The following is a 27,978-nucleotide window of genomic DNA, read 5'->3' as shown; positions in this document are numbered from 1 at the left end:
TACCAGGAGGCAGCTTTTTGCTGCCACTGGTAACTGTCCACTCACCTTTGCCTCAAGGCAGGAGAAGCTGTTACTGTATGTTTTGGGTAGCCGAGGATGAGTAGAGTATAACAGTGTTTTATTAGCAGAGTCAGTCAGTCTTTACACAACAGTAACTTTCACTTTTAAGCTGTCAAGAAGTATGCACAGTATAAGTCTGGGCACAATGACATCTACAGGCCATTTGTATAAACACCACATATTCCCCCTATAGTAGGAAAGCATTTGGGCAAATGTAAAAAACAAGAACAATGCATCTTAAAGCAATAATAAACATTATTCACATGACATAGTCCTGGGTCCATGCAGGTAGTTTTCTGATTCTCTCAGTACGCCTTATAGGTTCACTTTCTTCAGGCACATTGCAGTTGGCATCTAGGGTAGGAAAATGTCCTTCATCAAATGGAGCTTCTCCAAAGTCATATCTAACAGGAGCAAGACGACTAGCATTCCATATGCGTCCATCCGACAGTTCATATGTGTATGGTCCTCGCTGGTGTCTCACTTCAAGAGGTGTAGTACATTTAGATTGTCCTTGTTTCAGTATTCCTGGTTTCTTAATTCTGACTAAAGATCCAGGCTGAAAGTATACTTCTTTGGCACCACGTTTTCTGCCTTGCATTTGGCTTGTTGACGTTTCACAATGTCAGCAGTAGATGATTTTGTAGGCACAGTATTTTGTGGAAGTTTGATGTCTGCCATGTAATAATTCAGCTGGAGCTGATTGGGTTGTTGCATGGCAGGTTGCTCTGTAGTTATGTAGGAACTCTGTTGTAAATACTTTCCAAGATTTCCCTGTAAGATTTGCTGTCTGTAGTGCTTCTTTCAGACTTCTGTTGAATCGCTCGATTTCTCCATTTGCTTGTGGGTAATACACTGAAGGTTTCCTATGCACAATATTCCTCTCTCTCAGAAAGGATTCAAACTCATATGAGACAAACTGTGGTCCGTTATCTGATATTAACTCCTTTGGATTACCTTCTCTGCTGTAGACAGAAATGTTACTGTAGCTGATGTAATATGAGAAACAAATGCAATTTCTGTCCATTTACTGTTATAGTCTATCAAGGTTATAGCAAATCAAGGAGCATCTGTAAAAGGACCGAAAATATCAATAGCAAGTTTTTCCCATGCTGAATCAGGAAATGGTACTGGTTTTACATCCGGTCTCAATTTAACTTTGTGTACAAAGTTCTTTGCACAACCCAGTGAAGAGTTGCTTTGTGGTGAAATTTTAGACACTGGCTGTGTGGCAGGCACTGGTGCTGTAGTAATGAGACTGTCAACTAAGTGTAGGTTTAATGCAGCAAAGAGATCCCTTTCAAGTATAGCAGTTCCCTTATTCACAATGTAAAAGTCACATTTTGCAGTATTTGATTCAAATTGTACAGTCACTGGCAAGCAACCAAGCACAGGGATTGGATCATTTAAGTGGCATGTTGCTGTCCTAATAAGAATAAAGACGGTTTTATTGAAAAAGGGAGTGCTGTCCATTGGATGGAATCTGTATACTCTGGAGCAGCCAATGTGAATGGGCTACTGGACGTGCACGCAATATCAAATTTGGGCAGAAATGTGAGTGCGGCCTGATTTGCTTTCTCATTTAAGTGACTGACCAGTTTCAGGGCAGGTGCAACAAGCGGATCTTTTGCAAAGTATTTCAAGAAAATATCCTTTGGTAGTATAGAAACAACTGAACCTGTATCAGGCATCATGTTAATGGAGTGTCCCTTGTCTGCAGAAGCAGTACTGACACTGACAGTGCATATAAACATACGGATCCAAGCAGTAAAAGGTATGGTAGGCTCACCAGGGTTTGGAAGAAAAGGTGCAGGCTGCTGCAGAGGTAGAAGAGCCATCCTTGTCGCCATTTGTTAAGTTTTGGGTAGCCGAGGATGAGTAGAGTATAACAGTGCTTTATTAGCAGAGTCACACAGCCATTACACAACAGTAACTTTCACTTTTAAGCTGTCAGGAAGTATGTACAGTATAAGTCTGGGCACAGTGACATCTACAGGCCATTTGTATAAACACCACAGAAGCCCTGACTATACAGCATTCACATCAGTCCCTGCCCAGTGGAGCTTATAATCACACACTATGGGTAATGTTATCTAGAGCCAGTTCATCTAGCTGTGTGTTTTAAAGTAAGGGAAGAAACCCACACAAGGACAGGGAGAACATACAAATGCAAATAGTGCCCTGATTGGAAAAGTATTTTGGACCCCAGGGATACCCAGTGCTCTTCTGTGCTGGCTCAGTGCAAACATACTTAAACCCCTGAAATCAAATATTTGTGGCAGTACTACTACCTAATGCTACCTAATTCTTCTTAATCCACACACATTTCATACTTCCGAACACTGTATTTATTATTGCATATGATTATATTTCCATTTTTGTATTATTAACAGCTAATTAAGACTGATTCAACTTTCCCTGTCCAAATTACCATGTGGTCATTTATAAACACTGGCCACAGTTACTGACTGGGCTGGCAGGACACCGGGAAAAAACCCCCTCGCTGGCCCAGACCTACTCCCCCAGCTGCCCCATAAAGAAATTAACCACCGCTAATTAACATGCACGCGGCACAACGTGTTCACGCATGGGCCCAGGAACTGGAGGTCTGGAGGGGGCCCCTGGGGACTGCCAGGAGGGCCCTTGTTTTCAGCCCCGGGTGGCCCCCAAGGCTCCAATCCTACCCTGACTGGGCAAATTTGTTCCTGGGCAGTAACCAAATGGATTTTCGCTTTCATTGATCTACCCACAACTAACTAAAACTGGCAATCACAAAGATAGGTTACTGCTCTGATGCAAATCTGACCAGTGTTTACATATGAGCTCACGACTGTCCTAATCCAAGCAAATGACCTATATAAAGATGAGTTAAATGTGCCAGGCCATGAATATGGGCATCAGCTGAATTATCAGAATCACACTTTCCACTTTTTAATGGGTCTGTCCTCTCCATCCTTTAATATATGCTTGAGAATATTGGCCAGTCAGGGTCTTAGATAGTGCAAAAGCTACATTTGTTTGGCATGCTGCTTTATTTTATGTTTCTCTGCAATAATTATCCTCAGAATTGCCTAAATCCCTGCGTTGGTGCACCTTATCCACACAAGAGATATGGAAGTGTGCCGATATGGCCAGTGCCTTTAAAAATAAGTCTCTTGATCCATCGCTCCAGTGTGTTTCAGCTGACAGCCCTGAAGCTTGTATGAAAATGATACAGGTCAGTGTGCTTAGCTTGCTCAATCCTCTTTATCCCCCTCTCGTCTTTATTTTTACTCATTTGTTTCATTTGCCACTCAGCAAAAAGAAGTTGATGCAGTGACATTGAATGGAGGAGACATTTATAAAGCTGGGAAGACATATGGGTTGGTGCCAGCCGCTGGAGAGGGTTATCCCGGTAGGTGTAAACTGAGGCAGGTAACATACCAAATAGTAAATGTACAGGTGCATATGCTACATTGATAATAGAATAAGAACATTTGAGAAATGTGAAATCATTTCATATATAATGTAAACAAACCATTACTTTGTGTACAAATTGTTTCGTATCTACAGATACATAGTAATAGGCACCTATGACTACGTATCTCTAGATACGAAACGCGTCAGGATGTTTGTTTTTACCCTTGGGAAAAAAATTTCAATTTTACATCTCACCCAAGTCAACCTAATTACTGGGAGAGCTTTTGGCTTTTTTGGTTTATAATTACCACATGAAAAAATTTACTTTGCTGGATAGAGCCACAAGTTTTGCGGCTTTTGTGTAGCTCTGAAAACAGCAAGTGAGTAGTGAAATAATTACTATAACTGATATGATGATACATCCATTGGTGTGGAACTAAGGACAACAAAGACACACGGGCAGATTCAGGGAGAAATCTCCTCTTCTTTGGGATGACTAATCTCCCCTCGAACTGCCTTCCCGCTGGCTAGAATGAAAATCGGTGGCGGGATGAGTTCTTCTGAGTTCTTCGTTTTCCGATGTCACTCGAAGTTGCCTCACAAGAAAACTTCGGGTGACTTCGGAAAATGAATACCATCGATTGCCATCCCGCCGGCGATATTCATTCTAGCCGGCAGAAAGGCACGGGAAGGCAGTTCGGCGAGATTAGTCGCCCTGAAGAAGAGGAGATTAGTCGTCAGGCGACTAATCTCCCCGAATCTGACCACGTGTCTCTGCCCTTAGAGACCACATGTTAATACATACATGGGGTGATCAGCCAATGTTCAGATGTTGCTAAAACACAACTTTTGGAATCATGGGTGCTGGGAGTTGTACATGAGCAACAAGAGGCAGCTGCCTAGGGCGCAATGATTGGGGAGCACTGGGCAGCTACTTCTTCTGCCTACCCTAGACTGGACCTGGCACTAGACTTGTGCGCAATCGCCGGTACTGCGCCTCTACGCGCAAATGCCTCTACCTGCATGCACATGAATGCCTCTACTGCACATGTGCACGTGAATGCAGATGCGACCGCAGCTACTGAGTGCCGGGGATGGGGGGGGCGATCTGGCTACCGGTTCTGCCTAGGGCGGCCAGCCAGCCTGGCCCGCCTCTGATACAAATACATACAAAGTACTGTGGCATTAGAGATCACACAGAGTTAAGTGTCAAAGAGATAAAAGGAAGGAGGTCCTTGTCTCATAGAGATTCCAATCTAAATGGATGGGTAACTTGCAGACACTAAGGGGCATATTTATCAAGGGTCAAATATCGTATTTGAAAAACTTAGAAATTCGAATTCAAAAAGACTAACCGAAATGAAATCAAAGGTTTTTTTTGGGGGAATAGGTCTGTTTTCGAACGAATAGGTCAATATTTGCCCAAATTTGAATTGTACGAATCGCAGTAATAGTGCATTCGATCGAATTCGCATCAGTTTTCCCCAAACAAAATTTTTTTCTTTGATTTTTCAAAGTCCACCAATTGACTCCAAATAGGTTCTAGGAGGTCCCCCATAGGCTGCAATTCGGCAGGTTTTAGATGGCGAATTGTCGACGTTGAATTTTTAAAGAGACGGTACACAATAAATTTCGATATTCTAATTTTTTTAATTCTTTTTCAGATGCAAATCGAATTTGGACTATTCCTTAGTTGAGGTACACAAAAATAGCTCGAAATTCAAATTTTTTTTAATTCAAAAATTCACCTCGACCTTTGATAAATCTGCCCCAATAAGTGGATAGAAGGTGCTTCAGGTTACAGTGGATGACACTGCAATATAAGTGCCAGTTTCCAGTTCAGGTGTTCTATTAAAAAGGACAGATTTCAGGGGGCTTCATCTACATCCACTGTAATGGTAAATGCATGCTGCTGTCCATTTATTTCACCTTTTCACTTTTTCTAGACACCATTATGTCCAGTAGTTACTATGCAGTGGCCTTGGTCCACAGAAACCCTTTGAATGCCTTTACCATTCATGATCTGAAAGGCAAGAAATCCTGCCACACAGGCTATGAGCGCACCGCTGGATGGAACGTGCCCATAGGAACTCTTATTAAGCAGGGCTTTATTAAGCCAGATGGATGCAATACTGCCAAAGGTACTTCCATTTCTGTTCAATGATCCTGTAATTATTTTTTATTGCTGGCTTGCTGATCCTTATCTAGTAACAAAGCTGCTAATGTGCATCAGTGCAGAACACGCATTTAGGAATATACGTATGTTGAGAAGTTGCTTTGAATTATATTTTCTGTCATTGGGCACATTTTTTTTTGGGGGGGAGGAGTTTGTGGTATGTTAACCTGGGTTATTATATTATGGGTATCTGTAGGGTGTACTGGTAGGGGAAATGATGGTGTGTTTTCATTTATAAGCAACACACAGAGACACACTCCGAATTCCAAGCAGTTTTACATTAAATTATGAACACTTTCCTGACTGACACATTTATTTAAGAAGCAGAATATATTACTTCATCAAACTACATTCTATTCTGTGGATTTTGCATTGTTACTGTTCAGTAAACAAATACCAATCTTTATTAAATGAGTTCCTTATTATTAGTGTGTCTATTGTTATTGTTCAGCTAATTCTCAAGCTGCCTGATAAATATCATGTATTCCTTTTTTTATCTTTTTTTTTTCCAAAGCTGTGGCTACTTTTTTCTCTGAGAGTTGTGTACCAGGGGCCAACCAGAAATATTTGCCTCCTGAACTGTGCAATCTCTGTAAAGGTGACGACAGAGGACAAAATAAGTGTGAGAAGGATTCTCGGGAACGGTATTTTGGGTATTCTGGTGCATTTAGGTAAACACTATATGCTGATCTTATTATTAACAAGCTGAAATACTGTAGATACGGCTATATCAAAAGCTTCAGCTATGTCCAAAAGAGGCCATATGCCTTTATGTGATGTATATTTGGCACATGAGACTCTCTTTGCTCAATAAATCAAGGTTATCTCCATGTCTGAGCGGTGATTAGGCTGAAAATTATTGCACTGAAATTCCAAGCCAGTATTATGCCATTTTACATTATAATTTGGTAATTTGGGGCAATGTTTCCTTACGTATATAATAAATCATTTATCATTGCACCCTGGTATATTACAGTGTGGAAGCGTTTAGTGATATTCTTAAATACAGCAATATACTTTGGGTTAAATAAAACATATAAACAATATTTCTACAGCAATCTATTTTACAGATAATTCACAGGAACATAGGGGCAAATTTACTTACCTCCGAAGTTGCCCCAGCGTTGGTTTTGCCGCACTTCGCCAGGTGAAGTTTCGCCAGGGCGCCGCTAATTCACTAAAATCCGAAGTTGCGCTCGTGGAGGCGAAAAGGTAGCGAAGTTGCGCTAGCGTTAATTCATCAAGCAAAGTGAAGTTACGCTAGCGATGCCTAATTTGCATACGGCGCCAAGTTAAAGTACAATGGACGTATATGTAGCAGCAAATACAATACACTACACAAGCCTGGGAAAGCTTCATAAAATAAAATAGAGTTGTTATTTTGCCCTATACATGTGTCCACTGTATAGTTTAGGTGCCATATGTTAGGAAATGTAGGGGGGAAGGAGGGTACCCCCAACAACAATTTACAATCTTTTTCAGCCTATCACCCTTAAAAAAGTAAAAGACGCCAGCGTTTTTTGAGACTTAGAAAAATGTTTTACTTTTTTTTGAAGCAAGTCCTATCTACTCTATTGCACTTCGCCTGGTCTGAGGTGGGGAAGGCAAGTCTGGCGCAAGAGGTAACATTCAGTAAAATCCACAAGTTAGTGAATTAGCGTAGTTACGTCCCTTCGCCATAGTGAATTTATGCTAACACCCGTTAGTAAATCGGCGAAGTAACGTCACGCTGGCGAATTTGCACTAGTGTTAGCCGCTTCGCGCTTTAGTGAATTTGCCCCATAGTCTTCTTTTAATCAGGGTGTATTTTCTGTACTGTGAGGACAGTAGACAACCCCCAGAGCTCTGCACATCTAAAAGTTTGGCATTTTCTATCATCACTATTTTTAACAGCAGTAATAATTCTATCTATTATAAAGATGCTTAATGATGTCATAGGTTATGATGTCATTTCTGGCACATGACTCACTAAAACTTGAGTCTTATAATAAATAAAGCCCTTAATGATCCCTGTTTCCATTTAAATTTCAGATGTCTGGCAGAGAAAACTGGAGATGTGGCCTTTGTGAAACATTCAACTGTGTTTGAACTTACTGATGGTATTTCATTTTATTCTTGATTCTTTTGCTGGTTTCTATCCAACAGGAGAGATGAGATTATAATAGTGCCTTGTAAAAGTATACACACCCTTCACCAATAATTAATTTTCTGATTAACGAATCCTACACTGAAATTATGTTTCTCTCTGATATTTTTTATTTCGAACAACTGAAACTCACAACAATAATAATAATAATAATAGTAGTTATAACTTAAATAATATTTATGTAAACAGCATATTTCATTTTATCTAGTTATTTATTTATTTAACCTTGCTTTATCTATATTGGTGCTGTAAACATGTTGAACTAAAATATTTTCAGTTTACCTGCCCATCAGATTCACTTGCTAATAGAAACATCCACAGCCCGATTTAATGAATGGCCGTTGGCATTTTCAGCCCTGCTATATCTAAATGAGCCTTGGTCATATGTTGATGAGGATGAACAACAACATGTGTCATACATAGCCCAGTAGACTCCTGACTGGATGATCTGCATTATTCAATTAATCTTGCCTTATCTTTATCAGTGTTGTAAACACGTTAAACCTAAATCTTTTCAGTCTCATTTTATCTGGCCATTGGATTCACTTGATGGATGAAGCTATGAGTGCAGAGCATTTACTGGCCCTTATTTACTGACCCAAATTGTCTAGCCAAGTGAATCCAATCAATTAGGGGGGGGGGGTCCATCCAAAGCCCATGAATCAGCTGATGGCCAAACGCATAGTCCAATTCAGCCCTTGATCAATGATATTTACTACCAAGCTATATCTGAATGAGCCTGGGTCATCCTTCTGTCTCATACATTGCCCAGTAGGCTCCCAACTAGGTCAAGGGTGATAAAATCTGTCAAAATCTGGCTGTATATTGGTATCATTAGAAATATTTAGGATAATTATGAAAGTTAAATATTCTTATCAGCTAGGAGTTGTCATGTCATCCTGTATGCTTCTGTAGTGAATCTAATTGAAATCACTAGTGGGCTGTGAGTGTGCCTGTCATGCAGCCAGAAACAATCCATTGTAAAGACAAGCTGCTAGGCACCACAAGGTACTCTATGGGTCTCCAGCCTGTAATTATTCTTGCTAACCCATGCCCTAATCTCCATACATTCTCTCATTCAAACCACTGCCGATAAGTAAAAAGTGAAGAATTGCCACCAGCTTAGAAACTGCACCTTATAATGACTTGTACCCATATGATTCATGTGTTAAATCTACTGCTGTGACTGTAGTTTGCTGGTCAAAGCTTGGAATCTTTTCTGTTACAAGACTGGAAAAATCTCTTAATCTCACAACTGATGCCAGAAAACATGCCTAGTTCAATGAATGTTAGGACACTTATAAGCTATAAATCAGTGGAAATATCCTGCATTTATACTGTATATGTAGCTCTGAATACTTTCCTGGTTCCTTTTGGTTTTTTACAGTTCTGAGTTGTATTTCTTTGGATCAACTACAGAAACTTCCTACCCCCTAATCTTAGGGGTTATTATCAAGGTCCGAATTAATCTCAGTATTTCTAATATCAAACTTCTAGCAACTCGAAATTCCCGAATGGACCCTATTTATGAAGAAAAAAGCCCGGGGTCGGAGCTTTCCCCGAATGGTTTCTGAGTTTTCCGCAAAAACTACTATTTATACAGAGTTTTTTGCACAGAAACCCCAAAATCATCGGATATGGGTACGGAAATCAGCGCAGACACTGGGACCTTCCCCATTGACTTATACAGGACCTCGAGAGCTTTTAGATGCCGGGTTTCGGATTTGGAATTTTTAGACCATTGGACTAAATCTCGAAAAATTCATCTTTTTTTTTTTTTGCTCCAAAAACTACGAATTATTTGAGGTTCAGATATTCGGACCTTGAGAAATAACCTTCTTAGAGTTCTTATGTAGAGAGTTCAATTGTGCTCTTCCCATTAAATCAGCTGAAAAAGTCTGCTGCAGGATCCTGACCAATCGCAGATGATCTGTCATGTTTGAGCATATTATATCAATGGAATATGGCCATGCAAGTGTATGGCCACTTGTACTGTGTTTGTCCATTTATCCTGTGGGCCAGTTGGTCGAATGCCATGAAGGATCAGCTCCTGTACATTGAGCCGATGTAGTTAGAGTAAAACAAACTAATATGTGATTGGTTGATATAGATTGCTGCACTAGTGCAAATAAATATGTAAGAAAATGCACCCCTGGGTAATGGTTTTCAGATGTAAAATCCTTTATTCTTTTAGGAAAAAGTACAGAGCCCTGGGCACAGACTCTAAAGTCTAGTGATTTTCAGCTACTGTGTCCTAATGGTGCTCGGGCAGAAGTGAGCCAGTACACTGACTGTAATTGGGCTCAGGTTCCAGCGCATGCAGTTATGGTTCATCCTGATACAAACATATACATAGTGTATGGCCTCTTAGCTAATGCCCAGGTAAGTGTGCACAAACATTCAGGCTTTATCAACAATATAGATGAAATAATGAGTGATATATTGTTTAAATTAATCTTGCAATGTTTTTAATAGATTTAAGGTATGGAGATCCAAATAACGTAAAAATCCCTTATCTGGAGAACCTCCAATTCCCTAGCATGGACCATGAATAAGCGGTAAAATATATCCTTATATGGTCTTAGTAATGTCATCTGTGATAATTTGTTATTACACCAAGGGGCAGATTTATCAAAGGTCGAGGTGAATTTTCGAATGCAAAAAATTTGAATTTCGAGCTATGTTTTGTGTACTTCGACTATGGCATTCGATTTGAATTTGAAATTTGAATTTGAAAACAATTTGAAAATTAGAATATCAAAATTTATGTACTGTCTCTTTAAAAATTCAACTTCGACCATTCGCCATCTAAAACCTGCTGAATTGCTGTTTTAGCCTATGGGGCACCTCCTAGAACCTATTTGGAGTCAATTGGTGAATTTTTTGGGAAAAACTTCAATTACAATTCGATAGAATACGGACCTATTTGATCGAAAAAAGACCTATTCGGCCAAAAAAAACTTTGACTTACTTTTGGTTGGTCTTTTTGAATTTGAATTTCTATGTTTTTTCAATTCGAAATTCGACCCTTGATAAATATGCCCCAAGTGTAACAACAGATACAACAGGTTATACAGAATGCTTGGGACCTGGGGATTTCCAGATAATGTAATGTAATTTGGATCTTCGTACCTTGTCTACTAGAAAATCAATTAAACATTAAATAACGCCAATAGGCTGGTTTTACTTCCAATAAGGATCAAGTACAAGCTACTGTTTTATTATTACAGAGAAAAAGGAAATTGTTTTTAAAAATTTGGAATATTTGAATAAAATTGAGTCGGTGGGAGACGGCCTTTCCATAATGTGGAGCTTTCCGGATAACGGGTTTCCGGATAATGGATCCCATACCTGTGCAATATACAAGCAACTTTCAAAGAGCTACATGATAATGCTAATTGTTCACAGGCATTAGGGTCGTTAAAAGAATAATAGTGACTGGCTATTGGCTATACAAAAAATGTTTAGGCATTCATATTGCTAATAATAAAGTGTAAAGTAGACTAGAGATGTACTAAGCTGTCCGAAGAGAGGATGAAACATTAAAATATGATAGATAAAACATCGATTTTGGTGAAAAACAATTGCCCTCTCCCCATTATTACTACCACCCCAGCTATATTATTAACTCCCATCCCTTGCAAAACATATATGAATATACACAAGACCTAACCTTGCAAATAAGCCTGATTATCAAGTAACTGTAAACCAAATGACTTTATATTAATGTTAAGACCTGGGACTGTTTATAGCGAAAACTTAAATCAAAATCATAAAGATGACTGCTAAAAACTAAACTAAATGGCCTACTTGATTAACAGAGCCTTAAAACATTAGCAGCCAAAGAGCTCACTGGGAAATGTTTCATCTCAAGGGCTACACTGCTATTGAGATCTTTCTGTATCAGCAAAGGAAAAAAATCTTTGTTATTTTTGTAATAAAGGCTGGCACAATGCGAAGCTCAAATGCTGTTATGCTCTGATATCATTTGATGGAATTAGGTTTTAAATTCGGGGGGAGCACTGACATGGAAACATTACATTTTGAGAACTAGGAAAAAAAAAAAAAAGTTAAAAAATGTTGTATATGTTTCTTATTCATTAACACAGGAGTATTACGGGACTGACAGCAGCTCTCAGTTTAAAATGTTTGATTCGTCAGTTTATAATGCAAATGACCTGATCTTCAAGGACTCAACTGATAAAATAGTTCCTGTTCAAGAGAAGAAAACATATAGCCAGTGGCTAGGCAGTGGCTACATTGAATCATGGGAAAGTATGCAGTGTTCTTCCAGTGCAGGTAGGTTATCCCTTTACTGTGTTTTTATTTGTTTATTTTGGACAGTCAGTAGATTCTAATACAAGGCAAAAACAGATAATTTAGCTGCTGAGGCCCCATGTTGGCAGGTACATGGGCAGATGGGGAAATGTAGAGGAGCTGTCAGAACATAAAATCTGAACAATGAAATGTGCCAAGAATACACACTGTATTACCACTCGGATGTTATCCATCTGTTCTGGTCACAGGCTGATCAGTCACATATCATGAAGGGTTGCCAAGCGTATGGCCACATTAAGGGGGTTATTTATTAAAGTCCAATTTTTTCTCATTGGCCTTTTAAAGGGGGAAAAACACCATTTGTTTGTGGAAAAAAAAACCTCTAATTTTTCAGGGCTTATAAAACCCCGAGGGTGTAAAAAGTCTGAATAAAAAAGTACTCCAACTCAGGCCTGCTGAGTTCATGTAGAAGTCAATGGGAGGTGTCCCAAAAATATCCTGATCTGCGCTGGTTTCGTGCAATAGTACGAAGGTTTTGTGGTTTTCTGCCGTCCAAAAAAAATCAGTTTCCAAAAAACTTGTAGCATTCTGGTTTTTTTTCATGATTTTAAGTTCAAGTTTTTTTCTGCACCAGAAATTTTTGGAAAAATGTATTGATAAATAAGGGGGGGGGGAAATCCGTGTGGATTTGTTTTTAAAAGAGTTTATTGCTCAGTGTTTCAAATACTTTTATGTTTTTTTCTCATGGCAAACTTGACACATTTATACACTTCTCTTGTGCAATCCAGTATATGTGTGTGGGTCATTGGTAGATAAGCAATGCATAAGAAGCTTTAGCAAACATGCTGGTATGTAGATATGCTATGGAGATATGATGTCATACAATGGCTTGCATCATATGACATTAGGGCAGTGCTGGAACTGGGGTTTAAACCAGAAAGTGCTGGTGGGTGAGGCTTCTTATATCAGTGGGTGTAGCTTATGATTGTGGGAGGGGCTTGTTGTAACACACGCACTACATGTTGCGCACATAGCATCCCTCTACTCTTTTCAATTCAATTCAATCACTGCATTAGGCTGGTTTCTCTGCTGTTGTTAACACCTCAGTGGAGAAAACACCAATAAGCTTCCAATCTGCTGCCCACACAGGGAAAATTGCAGCTCCAAAATTCCCAGTTGCATGCTTTTGTGAGCTCTTGATTGCTAAGTGGCTATGGAAGCAACATTTCCCCCATGTACTAATCACAGTCTTTCCTTGATATTGTATTATATGTATAATAGATCTGTATTCTCTGCACGTGAGGTAGATATAATGCCAGGTTGTTTTTTTAAGAAATAAATGATCTCCTCTCTTTGTCTTACAGCACAAAAGCAAGGAACTATTTCCTTTTTACTAATTAGTATGCTCCTGTTCATGACATTCTCTGTATAAATGCTGCCAGTTTAAAACCAGGACTTCACTGGGAATTGCAGAGGTGCAAAAAATAAAACATCACAAATAAATTTGTCTCATCTTGGAAATGATTGGAATGTTCACCTACATTGCTGTCTTCTCCACGTTTAAAGCCACTGTTTAATACAATGTGGGAATGTTTGCTTTTAACATCTTCTTGTAGAGAAGACATTTGAAATCCTCTATTTATTGTGCCGTCATTTGCATATTCAAATTTTTCTCCCAAAAGCAGATGCATGCTCCATGTTCTTTCAGTGAGTCTGGTAATGCTTCTCTACAATGTTGCTGTCGTTATATTTATGCATCTGTCCATTTGACAATTGACACTGTGTGTTAAATATTAAAACGGATTCAGAAACGGAAATGATATTTGTACCGATTCGTGTTTTTATGGAGGTTGTGCATGTTTGTGCCTGCATTACGGCTGGTTATTAAAAATATTAACACTGAACTTGGTCACTACTAGGAAAGGAAGTGACATTTTAAGCAACTTTCCAATATTTATTCATTAAAAGATATTCATTGTTGTTACATTTATTTTTAAAGTAGAAAGCACTATTTGGTTCTGATTCATTATGGCAGAAGTCAGTTCTCCTGTTCTGCTAATCAGCTGGCTTCTGCTGCATTGTGTCAGGAGTCAAAGTACAGAGAATATAAACATCTAGGCAGATTCTGTCTTCATTAGCAGCTACATTTGAAACCATTAAAAAATTGTAATCAGTTTATTAGAAAAGAATTTATTATTGGTGTGAAAAGAATATGGGGTAACAGCAATCTATTTTCTGTGATGTGGTTGGTGTAAAGACCGATGCAGTTAATCGTTCTTCTTAAATCTTTTAAGGCCTTTCCAGGTAGCAGTGTATGCAAACAATGGCAAATGTGAGTTTTCCAGTTAGAGGATCACTGACCTTCACGTAAGAGCCTAAACAATTTATAAGAGGAAGGAAATAAAGACAGTAACAACAATGGAAAGAAATACATTTACATTTTTTTCCCCAAAATCCCATCTTGCAGCAAAATTGCACTAAATGGGTTTGGCCTCAGATGAATCATTTTGTATATAGGTGACAATATGACTTTAATGCTAGGATGAAGCCAATAAAGAGGAATCTCATTTAAAATGGCTACAGCACAGTGAGAATCATGTTACGTGGGGTAAGCAAGCATGTGGGTACTAATGATTTAGTGTCGGACTGGGTCACCAGGGGCCCACAACAAAATCTTAGACCAGGGGCCCAAAGAACCATAGACCAGGGGCCCACTCTCAGTACTATTATTATTCTTCACCTCACTCAACCTCTATTCTCCTAGTCTCTATTCTTTACATACTATAATCTTTTATTCCATCTATTTAGCCTTTGTTCTTAAAGAAATAGGAAATGGCAATGAAATAGGCCAAATCTTTAGCAGCCCCCTGACACCTGGGCCCACCGGGAGTTTTCCTGGTATCCCGGTGGGCCAGTCTGACACTGACTGTTACCAGTACCAGTCAGGGCACCATAGGCAACCTGGACAGTCTTCAGGTCCCCTCCACCACTTGCACATGCATTAATCCAGGTGATTTATACCCCACCCCCTGTTCTGCCCAAACCAAGTCCTATTCATCCAAGATCATGCCCCCGCTTCACCCCCACACTGAATTTTGTTTCCATTTTCAAAAGAAGATTCAGAAAACCTCTTTCTCTTTTCAGATATTAGATTTGTGTAGCACAATTTATTTATTAAGAGGTCACACTAGCCCTCCTATCCTGCTGTGCTCTGTATGAACAAAGGTTGACCATATGCCACAGAACAGTCCTGCTATAAATTCATCATTTTACCAGTACAAAGTATATAATGCATTTTTCTAAAATTTTTACTAACTCTGGGAAAAAAAACCATTTAAAATGTATTCAAAGGGTAAGTAGTACAGGGTGCCATAATGCAGTTATGGCTATTTACAGTATACTTCTAATGGCTACTAATACTTATTTATATCTTTGAAAACAGGTAGATTGCAGCCCTTCTTATGGGCTGTTTTTGAGAATGTAGTGTATAAGTGGCCATAACTACTGCATTATGGTAGCCTGCACTACTTACCTTTTAAATACAATGGCGATTTTTTTTAGTCATGATGGTACCCTGTACTCTGTATCCTTTAAATACTTTTGCAATTTATTTTTTGGCATGATAGTACCGTGTACTATTTGCCCTTTGAATACATTTTCAATTAATTTTATATAAATGTGCCCATTAATCTTCTACCTGATACTAGTCATTTTTCACCTTCCCCACCAGCCCTATTCTTTCATGATTTTTGCTCCTGATCTGTGAAGCAACAGCATTGGTCAGGATCCATCACTTGGGCAGCGCTGCAGCAAGGCCCTTTGTACTTTGCACCTTATTATGTTAATAATAAAAATGGTGGAGTTGCATTACAGATCCACAGTGGAAACTACCATCAACTTCAAAGCTTCCCCTGCATCAATAGGTGTGTGATTCCTATGAACAGACTGACAGGGCACCAAAATGTGCAAATGCAAGAAGTGGCTTGAATGTTGATAAATGGTGTCGATTCGCACAACAACTGTGGCCATCTTTGCGCAACTGCAGTTGTGCTTTGTAAATGAGCCTTTATATTTTTGGTTCTCTCTGTAAACGATTAGACATGCAAGTACAGTCCAAGCTAGTTGAACATTAAATTATTTTCACAGCTCTGGCATACATTACTAATGTGTTCAGGGATTTTCATGGTTAATTATTGTCTAATGCTGTTTACACTGACTTTTTTTTCCCACAGAGAGAAAAAGCAAAAATTGTCTAGTTATGCAATAGCATTTTTATTTAGTCTAGTTATGCAATATCATTTTTATTTAGTCTAGTTATGCAAAAGCATTTTTATTTAGTCTAGTTATGCAATAGCATTTTTATTTAGTCTAGTTATGCAAAAGCATTTTTATTTAGTCTAGTTATGCAATAGCATTTTTATTTAGGGGAATAATTATGGCTTTCCAGATAAATGGATTTATGGCAGTACAAAGGTTTCCTATTGCAAGACAACCATTTAACTCTATAAACATTCTCATTTTTCCAGGCCATGATATATTTAGTATCTAGTAGAATTAAGTCAAAGGCAACTGGACATTTACAGTTTTGTTGAACTGAAGAAGCCTCTTGGATCAGTGGTTAAACGTTTTCAAGGGGGAAAAAAAACTCAGGGAAGCACATTTATCAAAGGTCGAATTTCGAATTCATGTGAGTTTTTAAAAACTCCCCTAAACTCCCATAAATTCGACCAATCAGAATTTACTAATAAATTAGAATTTTTTAAACTCAGATGAATGGAATCGACCCGAAAACTCAATCATTTTTGATTTGATTCGAATTTTAAAAACTCGATTCAGGTTTTTTCTCCAACAACTACAATGTCAGGAAGGCAGCAAACAACTCCAAATTGATCCCTGGACCTCTCCCATTGACTTAAACAGCAATTTGGCAGGTTTTAGGTGGTGAATAGTCGAATTAGAGTATGATAAATCTCGAAAATCTAATTAGAATTTTTTTTAAAAAACTCGAACTTAATTTCAATAACTCCCTAGTTGAATTTGACAATTTTGACCATAAAAAAATCGAAAATTCCAATTCGAATTCGACCCTTGATAAATCTGCCCCTAAATGTCAACTTGCTATACTAAATACTGTATAAACCATTTAACTCATTGTATAATGGAGATTAGAATGTGGGATTTACAGTTAAGTAATTTCTCAAGTAATTTATGTCTGCATGATTTTAAGTTGGTCGGCAGGTGTATGGTTTTATTACCATCATCATTAATTTATACAAATAATATGGGAAATACTGGGTCCTTCTCTACTTTGCATAAGAGAAAGTTTCTAGGAAGCATTGCTCTGTAGCTTAGTATGCTGTACAAGAGCTTATTTTCAGCAACTTTCCAATTGGCCTTCAGCTTATATATATTTTTTAATTATTAGCATTCCTATTATTCCTGTTTCCAGTCTACAATAATGGTCACGGACCCAGAGAAAAAACAAAAAACAGCACAATGTTTACTGTTATTTTGAATTAATTGAAATTTCAGACCCTCTCCCAAGTTGAATTTCTAATTCCTACTTGTTTGCTAGGGGGATTTAGCTCTAGCTATCACAAAGAAATAATGCAGACCAATTGCAAATTTCCAACAAAAAGAAAACACTGCCATTTATACCATACTTACCCCTATATTTAATAATAAAGCACATTTGCCCAGGTGCAGTAACCCATAACAAACAATAAGATGATTGCTAATTGCATCATTAAACTTTGCACTCTTTAATATGTAGCACAAACATTTTGATGAACTACCTCATAAACTACTCAACTTGGCTAAAGAATAGGTACAGAATAATGTTACCTATTGACATTAACTAGCACAAGGTCTCAGTTCAGATAAGCAATCTGCCTCTCACCTCTGAGCCAAAGCTATTAGAGGGCTAACCTGCACCAAGCTGCTTACTTGTAAGGGTGGTTCACCTTTAAGGTAACTTTTCATATGTCACAAAATGGACAATTGTAAGCAACTTTTCACTTGGTCTTCATTATTATATTTTATCGTTTGTTGTTTTTCATATTTTTTCCAGCTTTCAAATAGAGAGGTCCTTGACCACATCTAAAAACAAATGCTCTGTAAGGCTACAAATAATTTTTTTCAGCTACATTTTATTGCTCATATTTCTGTTCAGGCCTGTCCCATTCATATTTCAGTCTCTTATTAAAATCAATGCATGGTTGCTTGGGTAATTTGGACCCCAGTTTGCTGAAATTGCAAACTGGAGAGCTGCCAGATAAAAAGCTAAATAACTCAAAAATTACAAACAGAAAATGAAAACCAATTGCAAATTGTCTCTGAATATCACTCTACATCAGTGCTGTCCAACTTCTGTGGTACCAAAGGCCAAAATTTTTACTGCCCTATTTGGTGGAGGGCCAATAATGGAAGTCAGTTTTGGCCACTCCCCCTTTTAAACCACACCCACTGTAAACCACACCCATGTTACCACAAGAACTTTTAAGACCATATCCACATTACCTTAGGGACCTTAACAACAATTTCCAAATGCTAATAACCCCAAGAACAAACCCCTAGCAGGCTTACATTCCACAGGTAGCATTGGGCAAGCAGAGAATGGCACACACAAGCAGCACTGGGCAAGCAGAGAATGGCACACACAAGCAGCACTGGACAAGCAGAGAATGGCACACACAAGCAGCACTGGGCAAGCAGAGAATGGCACACACAAGCAGCACTGGGCAAGCAGAGAATGGCACACACAAGCAGCACTGGGCAAGCAGAGAATGGCACACACAAGCAGCACTTGGCAAACAGAGAATGGCACACACAAGGAGCAATGGACAAGCAGAGAATGGCACACACAAGCAGCACTGGGCAAGCAGAGAATGGCACACACAAGCAGCACTGGACAAGCAGAGAATGGCACACACAAGCAGCACTGGGCAAGCAGAGAATGGCACAGACAGGGAGGGAAGGCAGAACAGAGCAGGAGACAGGGAAAGCTATCATTCTAATATGTACTACATACAGTGACACAGTGCTGGTGCCCCCATTAGCTTTTTGAATAAGTAGTGAACAGGTGAACAGTTTCAGTCTGTGTCTCAGGTGTGAAGAGTACAGGGCTTTAGGATATAAACAATAGAGGTGTCACAAGTGTGAACAATACAGGGGGATCACAGGTGTGAACAATACATACACAGCATGTGGGGGCCACAGAAGGGGGGGTCCGCCAGTTGGACAGCCCTGCTCTACATCATACTAAAAGTTAGCTCAAATGTGAACAACCACTTTAACGACTAAAAGGATCTTTCTCTGCCCCTGGGACTGAGACCTTCCCCCACTCTAGAAACAATCTAGGTTATCCAAGCCTTTGGACATAATTAGGGGTTTGCTGTCATCTACTGGTGTAACTATATATTGCACTATTTACAAAAATATAATTCACCTTCTTATTTGTGTGTATGTAAACATATGTATATGTATTATAGGAGCGATCAGTGGTTTATATATGGTTTATAAGATAGGGACAATATAATTACATCATACACCAAAGTTTGTGCCTGTATTATTTATACAGCATAATCAGGGTAAAATAAATGGCAAGTTTATATAGTAACCACCATTCATTGTGTATGCAGATACATATTCTACACCAGGGCTGACCCCCCCCCCCTTATGTGGCCCTCCACATCAAAGTCTGCCTGCTGTGTCTGTTTACCATATGTAAAATTTAAAAGGTTTCACTACAGAGATTAACTGGCCCCTGCATTGTTAAACCTTCTTCCCTATGCTCCCTGTGTGTGTCATACTCTGCCTGACCTATGATCCCTATGCAACATAAACCTGGTATTTGTTCTGGGGGGTTTGTTAGCATTTGAAAATTATTGTTAGGGGTCCCTAAGGTGTTTAATCATATGCTGGGGTACTGTATTATATACACAGGGGAGGAGGAGGCATATGGATTTAAGGGGATGTCTTAATATGACAACTTTTTTCACCTATGAGTGACATCCCTGCCGGTGCCGGGCTAAGGTAGTTTGGCTCCCTAGGCAAGAGCTTCAATCAGCCCCCCTGTCCTGCATTAGCATTTCCCTCCTTATCATGATGATTTTTTAAGAAAAAAGCATGAAAATGTACAACACTTTTTTATTTATATTACTGCCACCTGTACCAGCAAGCCCAGCAGCCATCCATAATACAGCCCCCCCCTGTACCTGTGCCAGCAGCCATCCATCATACTGCCTCCCCATACCTGTACCAGTAAGCCCAGCAGCCATCCATAATACACCCCCCCCTGTACCTGTGCCAGTAGCCATCCATCATACTGCCCCTCCCATACCTGTACCAGCAAGCTCAGCAGCCATCCATCATACAGCCCTCCAGCAGCCATCATATTGCCCCCAATCTTTACCTGTGCCAGCAGCAGCCAAAAATTAATCAGATCAAGTATTTATGTACCTGTGCCAGTGCCCAGCCCAGCAGCAACAGCAAACATATGGCCCCCAAATCTGTACCTGGCTGTGCCAGCAGGAAGCTTCACACTTTACAGTAATAGAAAGAAAGTCTTCAGTTCAGTGCAACTGTGCAAGGCTGAGAGCAGCGAGAGCCACACCAAGCAGGCCGCCAGCTCTCTGCCTCTCTCTGTCATCCAATTGCATCAGTGATGTCATTGACGCGAATACACAGGTCGCACTGCCGCACCGCACAGAAGGAGCTATTACTTGATGGCAAGAGGGAGAAGGTGAAAGAGGGGGATTCCACCTGACTGAGTGACCATGATTACTGAAACAAATTATTAAATAAACGATTGAAAAAAAAAAAACCATTAAAAGTCACCTACTCTGCCTATCCCTAGTTCCAGCCCTGATCCCTGCAGCAAGCACCAACCATCTGTTTTTTTGGTGTGCTATTAATGTGCACATGGTCTTGTAGTAACATGGGTGTGGTTTAAAATTGGTGTGATTTAAAAACAGGGAGTGGCGAACACTGGCTTCCATTATCAGCCCTCCACCATGTAGATTAGAAAAATTCTGGCCCTCTGTACCATATAAATTGGACAGCACTGCTTTACACCATTGCATTAAAGATTTAACATGGCCTGTGTATGTTAGTGCTAGGCAACCCAAGAGTACTGAGGGCTTGGCATTGCGATCACTTTAAACTCATTAACATACCAACTACACCCACAGTGCTTGTAGTGCTAAAAGGAAAATGAATAATAAAAAAGTTTCATCCCATTTATTAGGAAATGTGCATATGGGTGGCTTTTGGCCTCTGAAACTGTGTGGTTAAACCAAATTGTACTCGTAGTGTGTACTGGGCCTGCTAAAGATCTTGAAAATGTAATATAAGCTTTATTATACTGAAATAGGAAACTTACTAAATGTAATCAATGACAAAATCTGTACCATTTCTGAAATAAATTATTTATTCTTCACTCTCCTCCTCTCAGCATCTATATCTCTTCATTCTCTCTCTCTCTGAGAAGGCTGGAAGGTCTAATACAGCCTTTGGATGGGCTCCTTTTGCCTAGAAGATTTATTAGTGTTACCTCTTTCAAACTAACCAGAAATTCTGTCTCCAGCCAAAGTCAATTATTTTTCTGGATTTGGTTTGCGTTGGAATTAATTATTTGTGTTATTTCCAATCCACTTTTGCACAAACCTGCATGTAGAGAGACAGAATTGATGGTGATTTTACAAGAGGTAGCTCTAATACATCCTCTGTGCCTTCTTAAACAATAGTTTTGTTTTCTACAATTTTTATGTATTCATTTTGTGTCAACATAATGTACATTATATTTATAGAAGTGACTGTATACAGAGTCTTGTAACAATTAGTTGTGTCACCTTACAAAAAGTTTATTTTATTTTTATATATTTTGTAACAATTATTATATTTATTTTTAACAATTAACAGTTCGGACTTGCTGTTTTCTAATTATCTGGATGGCTATGGTACAATGTGGGGTTCTGTCTTTATGAAGATATCCAGATTTACTGTTTATCAGATTTTAAGTGATTTAAGGACAAGTAAAAAAAATCCACCCATTTGAAAGTTCTCTTTCTTGTTGGGTTTTTTCAGTTCAATCCCACTTTGGAGGTCCAACATTTCATCAGGCCCCCAAGCTCATATAACAAGGTATTCTATTAGTCAAGTCCCTTTTTCAGCCCAAATTTCACCTTAATTACCAGGCTTGCAGGTGTATTTAAGATGGTAATTAGGCAATCTCCACAAGTTTTACATTTAGGGGCATATTTATCAAGGGTCAATTTTCGAATTGAAAAAACTTCAAAATTCAAATTCAAGACCAACCGAAATTAAGTCAAAGTTTTTTTTGGTTGAATAGGTCCGTTTTAGATCGAATAGGTCCGTATTCGCGCAGATTGGAATCGTACAAATCTAAGTAATAGCGAATTCTATCAAATTCGATTTAAAGTTTTCCCCAAAGTCCACCATTTGACTCCAAATAGGTTCTGGGAGGTCCACCGTAGGCTAAAACAGCAATTCGGCAGGTTTTAGATGGTGAATGGTCGAAGTCGAATTTTTAAAGAGACAGTACACGATAAATTTCGATATTCCAATTTTCGAATTTTTTTCAAATTCAAATCGAATTTGGACTATTCCCCATTCTATGACAGAAGCAGATGATTGGCAGAAAGTCATTCAGTAAGTGCTACTTTCTCAAGACTTGAAAGTAACATTCCCAGGTTTCCTATTCTCCCATGCCCTTTCGCACGAACTGGTGCATGCGCAGTAGGTAAGACTTTGGCTGCACTACTCTTGAACCCTGAACAGCCCATCTGGTATTATGGAAAGCCCATCATAACTTGTATTATTATCACATACAAACAGTTTGCTATCTGGGGAATCTGTAACATTGAAATGTAGAAGGAAAGATTGAAAATCAGATGGGGGCTATGAGCAAAACAGCGGCTGGTAATTAAGTGTATCAGTGTATTATTTACAATAACAGTATCAGTGTGGCTATGAAGATTTTCATTCATTCAGGTCATGGTGTATATCTAATATAAGTAACACTTCACACGTCCATTCATGCAACTCTCACAAGTAACATCTGTTTCTAGGAGTTGCATGACACATTGGATAATCCTATCACAACTACACAGAATCAACACCTCTGTGAGTTTCTTCAGATGTCATCTCTTTGAAGAGTTACAATGGGCCATTGTGATTGGATTAGTGGAAGAGTTTATATGCCGAGAATTTCCCACACCAGTCAGTTGAACTGAAGAAGCTGCTTGGATGAGTAGTGAAACGGCTTCAATAATTACTCAGCAAGTCCAGTTTTTTTTTTGAATTACTTATATTAGATAACAGTATCAGTGGTGTATCAGTATCAGCCTACTGTATAATACACAAAAGCCATGAATATCTTGTAAATTATATCCTTATAAACGGTGAGTAGTGATGTCATCAGTTATAAACGGTGAGTAGTGATGTCATTTCTGTCACATGACTCACTAAAATTTGTGTATTATAATTAAAAAAGTACCCCCAGTTGTAAAATATGAGGATATTCTAAGTTACCTCGGAGTTCCATGACCTGTATAAAAAAACACTCGGCCTTCGGCCTCGTGTTTTTATATGGTGATGAAACTCCTCGGTAACTTATAATATCCTTATATTTTACAAGAGGGGGTACTTTATTCACTATATATTGCATTTCCCACAAAGCCTTGCTTGTGTCTTTTATCTTGCTAAATCACAGGTATATTAATCACAGAACATGGAAGGTGTGGAATTGTGTCTTGTCTGGAGAAGAGCTCACCACTGCAGCATTGTTTTGCAGATGCATGTATTCAGAACCAGCAGTGCACGCAATAGTAAGGGATAAACGGATACTAAAAGTTAATTTAAAGGTTGACTACCCCTTTAAATTTGCAGTGGTTCCATCAAACCCATAATCACAATTCAACTGAATCCCAATGCTATTTTCTAGATTTGGATTTGCCTAAATTTTTATTATTAATTCAGCTATCCCAAAACCAGATCCATACTCTGATGTGACTTTAAAATGTGACTTGTGTGCTGCAAAGGGCAGTCTGGCCAGATCTACATAGTGTACAAGTGACAGTCACAATTCTTGGTCATCACAGTGTCACACTCAGGACTGCCTTTCAATTAACATTTAGGGGCCGATTCATTAAGGGTCGAATTTCAAAGTTAAAAATACTTCGAAATTCGACCCTCGAATTGAAATCCTTCGACTTCGAATATCGAAGTCGAAGGATTTAGCGCTAATCCTTAGATCGATCGATCGAAGGATTTTTCGTTCGATCGAACGATTAAATCCTTCGAATCGAACGTTTCGAAGGATTTTAATCCAACGATCGAAGGAAAATCCTTCGATCAAAAAAAGGTTAGCAAACCTATGGGGACCTTCCCCATAGGCTAACATTGACTTCGGTAGGTTTTACCTGCCGAAGTAGGGGGTCGAAGTTTTTTTTAAAGGGAAAGTACTTCGACTATCGAATGGTCGAATAGTCGAACGATTTTTACTTCGATTCGTTCGATTTCGTTCGAATTCGAACGAATTTAACCAATTCGATGGTCGAAGTACCAAAAAAATACTTCGAAATTCGAAGTATTTTTCATTCGAATCCTTCACTCGAGCTTAGTGAATCTGCCCCTAAATGTTTTATTTTTTCTTGGTTTTTCAGTTATTTAACTTTTTATTCAGCTCTCCAATTTGCAATTTCAGCAATTAGGTTAAAAAAATAAACTTTTTAACGTGTTCTATAAGCCAGGTATGTTTAATTTTTAATGCAGTCTGATGTATGTATGTTGTATGTAACATGATCATAGTGGGAATCATCAATTCCTGATGAGTTGAAACAAAGAGTAAGTCCTTGTCTGTGCCCTTGGCTCATAGAGAGCAAATACGCCTTTTTCCATTACAATTAACAAAACAGCAAAAGGAGGCCCACAAAAGATATTTTTTCACTTAAGCCGGTTGAAGAAGTTCCCCTCCATCGCTTGAGGCATGGAGAATGGAGATGAGCGAAAGGAAAACAAAGAAAATAAAGAAAAATATCTTCTAGTATGCTTGGTTTACTAACTTGTGATCATATATATAAACATGGAGGAGAAAGAGCATAGTTGGTGTTCGAAACGTCTGATTTTTTTCAATAAATCCTGATTTTTCCACAAGTATTCCCATTGAGCATAGTACTATGTCACACATATATATCTATATATCTATATATATATATATATATATATATATATATATATATATATATATATATATATATATATATATATATTTATGTTGAACCAACACACTCTATAGTCCATGCAGCTAGTGAGTGATAGTTCAACAAATACTTTAGTTGGCATAAAATAAAGTGCAAAGTGTGTGTAAACTGGCAGTTACAACTTTCACAGAAGTGCAAATAGTGCAAGTGCATTCACTCATCTAGTTTTCACAAAATAAAGTGCAGAGAGTTCAACACCTTGTATGTTACGGAAAAAAAAATGTGCAGATATAAATTTCAGGCTTCTTGTTTGTTACTGCAGTTAATGTGACACTCAGGGGCAGATTTATCAAGGGTCGAATTTCGAAGTTAAAAATACTTCGAAATTTGACCATCGAATTTGACCTTCGAATATTGAAGTCAAAGTTTTTTTAATCGAATTTGGGTGTCCTGCGGTCAAAGTAAAATCATTTGATCGAAGGATTTCAGCGATCGATCGAATGATTTTACTTTGACTTCCAAAAACGTAGAAAACTGCTCTAGAAGGTCCCCATACGCTAACATAGCACTTCGGCAGGTTTCATTTGGCAAAGTATTGAAATCAAAGTTTTTTTTTAAAGAGACAGTACTTTGATTATTGAATGGTTGAATATTCGAACGATTTTACTTCGAATCGAATTCGAAGTCGCAGTATCCTGTTTGATGGTCGAAGTATCCAAATAATTACTTCAAATTTCGAATTTTTTTACTTTGAAAATTCCCTCGAATTCACTTCGACCCTTGATAAATCTGCCCCTCAATGTAACGTGGCCCTGCAGTAACAAGAAGCCTGAAATATATCCAGCGTTGGACTGGCACATTGGGGGCCCACTGGGGCTGTGACATGAAGGCCCCTCCTGCAGCCACCAGGGCCCCCCTCCCGACGTCCAACCTCCCCCCACTGCACATGCATGCATGCGCTGCGTCTATTTCAGTAATTCAAGTACTGGGGCCAGCAGATTGGGGGAGTGGTTCTGGACCGGGGTCCAACGGGTTTTTTCCCAGTGTCTTGTTGGCCCAGTCCAACCCTGAATATATCTCCATCTGTGAATAAACTGTAAGACTTAAAGGAGAACTTAACCCCTCTAGTAAAATAGTCCCCATCTACTTGCTCCATTCACCCCCTGCTTCCTCCCAACATAGTCCATTATTTAGAAAAGTGTCACTGAATGTCACACAGACCTCTGAAGCAGAGCTCACAGGCGCCATCTTCAGTATCTTTGGATGCTCTTCTTCCTTTCGGCTATTTATGGAAAAGCTTAAAGGAACAGTAACACCAAAAAAATGAGTGTTTTAAAGTAATGAAAATATCATGCACTGTTGCCCTGTACTGGTAAAGCTGATCAATTTGCTTTAGAAACACTACTTTAGTTCATATAAACAAGCTGCTGTGTAGCAATGGTGTTAATTGAAAAAAAGCTATATGGCACAGGTTAAATATCTGCTGTGTAACCTGAGCCTTTTCTCCTTTGAATGGCTGCCCCCATGGCTACACAGCATGTTATTAATATAAACAATAGTAGTGTTTCTGAAGCAAACACATCTGTTTTACCAGTGCGGGGCAACACTGCATTTTATTTTTATTACTTTAAAACAATTTTATTTTTATAATGTTACTGTTCCTTTTTAATATCGGTGGTCCTTTAGTGGACATATCTGAAGATAGCGAAGATGGCGCCCATAAGCTCCACTGCGCTACTCTGAATGGAGAGGTCTGTGTGACATTCAGCGACTCCTTTCTAAATAGTGGGCATTGTGGGGAGTCGATTGGGGGCTAGTAGATGGGGACTCTCTTTAGGAGGGGATTTAGTTCTCCTTTAGGTGGAGGCATTTGATGATGGGCACAAAAGGATATTTGTGTTTGTAAATGCACTGCAAGCATTGTTTTTATAACGAGTAACAGAAAAGGTCACTTATATTGAATACTTTTATTGTTAAATTAAAATCAAAATGAACTGCTCACTGTAGCTATTTTTTGTAACATACAAGGTATTGCTGAACTTAAACTGTCTAACGTTGTGATAACTAGATGAGTGAATGAACTTGAACTATTTGTATTTCTGTGACAGCGTAGCTGCTAGTTGACATACATATTGTACTTAAGTAGTCGTTGAACTACCACTATCTGCATGGACTATAGAGTGTGACAGTACAAATCACTTAAATATATGATCACAAGTCAGCAATCCAAATGTACTACACTTTACTTTTTCTTTCCTATCTTTTTGCAGGCCTTGGAAAAGTGGGAGTAAAAAAAGACACTACCTTGTGAAACCGTTATACGGTAATAAAAACCGCACTGGTATTGAGCACTATCATGGCTGCCTACTTATAAGGGGCCCAATGCAGAGCACTGGGAACATTATAGTTAAAGTAAAGTTCATGTATGTTTAATAGAGCAGCTCCTTTCACTCAGATCACTAAGCATGACCTATAATCCATGGGTTTCCCAGTGCACTGTATAGTGCTGAGCTGTGAAACAGATCACTTTAAAATCCTGCTCAGCAGGCTACATACAATAATCCCTCCAACCGCTTTATCTTTATTTGTGGCAGTCGCAGTTCCCAGGCGTTGTTACACGCAAGGTTAGAAAATCATAGATTGTGAATACACACAAAAATAATTACATTTTGTTAGAACACTTTATTCATGAAATA

General features: G+C 38.7%; 1 protein-coding gene across 2 annotated transcripts in view; it reads left to right on the top strand.

Annotated features, from left to right (window-relative positions):
• meltf.L (melanotransferrinL homeolog) overlaps window positions 1-13,876 on the top strand; it is a 34,626-nt gene extending 20,750 nt beyond the window's left edge. For both annotated transcript variants that reach the window (XM_041563301.1, XM_018263616.2), the window contains exons 9-16: window positions 3,126-3,277; window positions 3,358-3,454; window positions 5,406-5,600; window positions 6,150-6,306; window positions 7,667-7,734; window positions 9,976-10,163; window positions 11,891-12,080; window positions 13,424-13,876. In XM_041563301.1, the coding sequence (XP_041419235.1) occupies window positions 3,126-3,277; window positions 3,358-3,454; window positions 5,406-5,600; window positions 6,150-6,306; window positions 7,667-7,734; window positions 9,976-10,163; window positions 11,891-12,080; window positions 13,424-13,491 (1,115 nt within the window). In that variant the 3' untranslated portion in view covers window positions 13,492-13,876. The remainder of the gene's footprint in view (window positions 1-3,125; window positions 3,278-3,357; window positions 3,455-5,405; window positions 5,601-6,149; window positions 6,307-7,666; window positions 7,735-9,975; window positions 10,164-11,890; window positions 12,081-13,423) is intronic.
• Window positions 13,877-27,978: the final 14,102 nt, after the last annotated feature.

This window comes from Xenopus laevis, chromosome 5L, assembly GCF_017654675.1.
Source record: "Xenopus laevis strain J_2021 chromosome 5L, Xenopus_laevis_v10.1, whole genome shotgun sequence".
Classification (NCBI taxonomy): Eukaryota; Metazoa; Chordata; class Amphibia; order Anura; family Pipidae; genus Xenopus; species Xenopus laevis.
The sequence above is the reverse complement of the archived record's forward strand: the minus strand, read 5'-3'. Positions and strand labels throughout refer to the sequence as shown.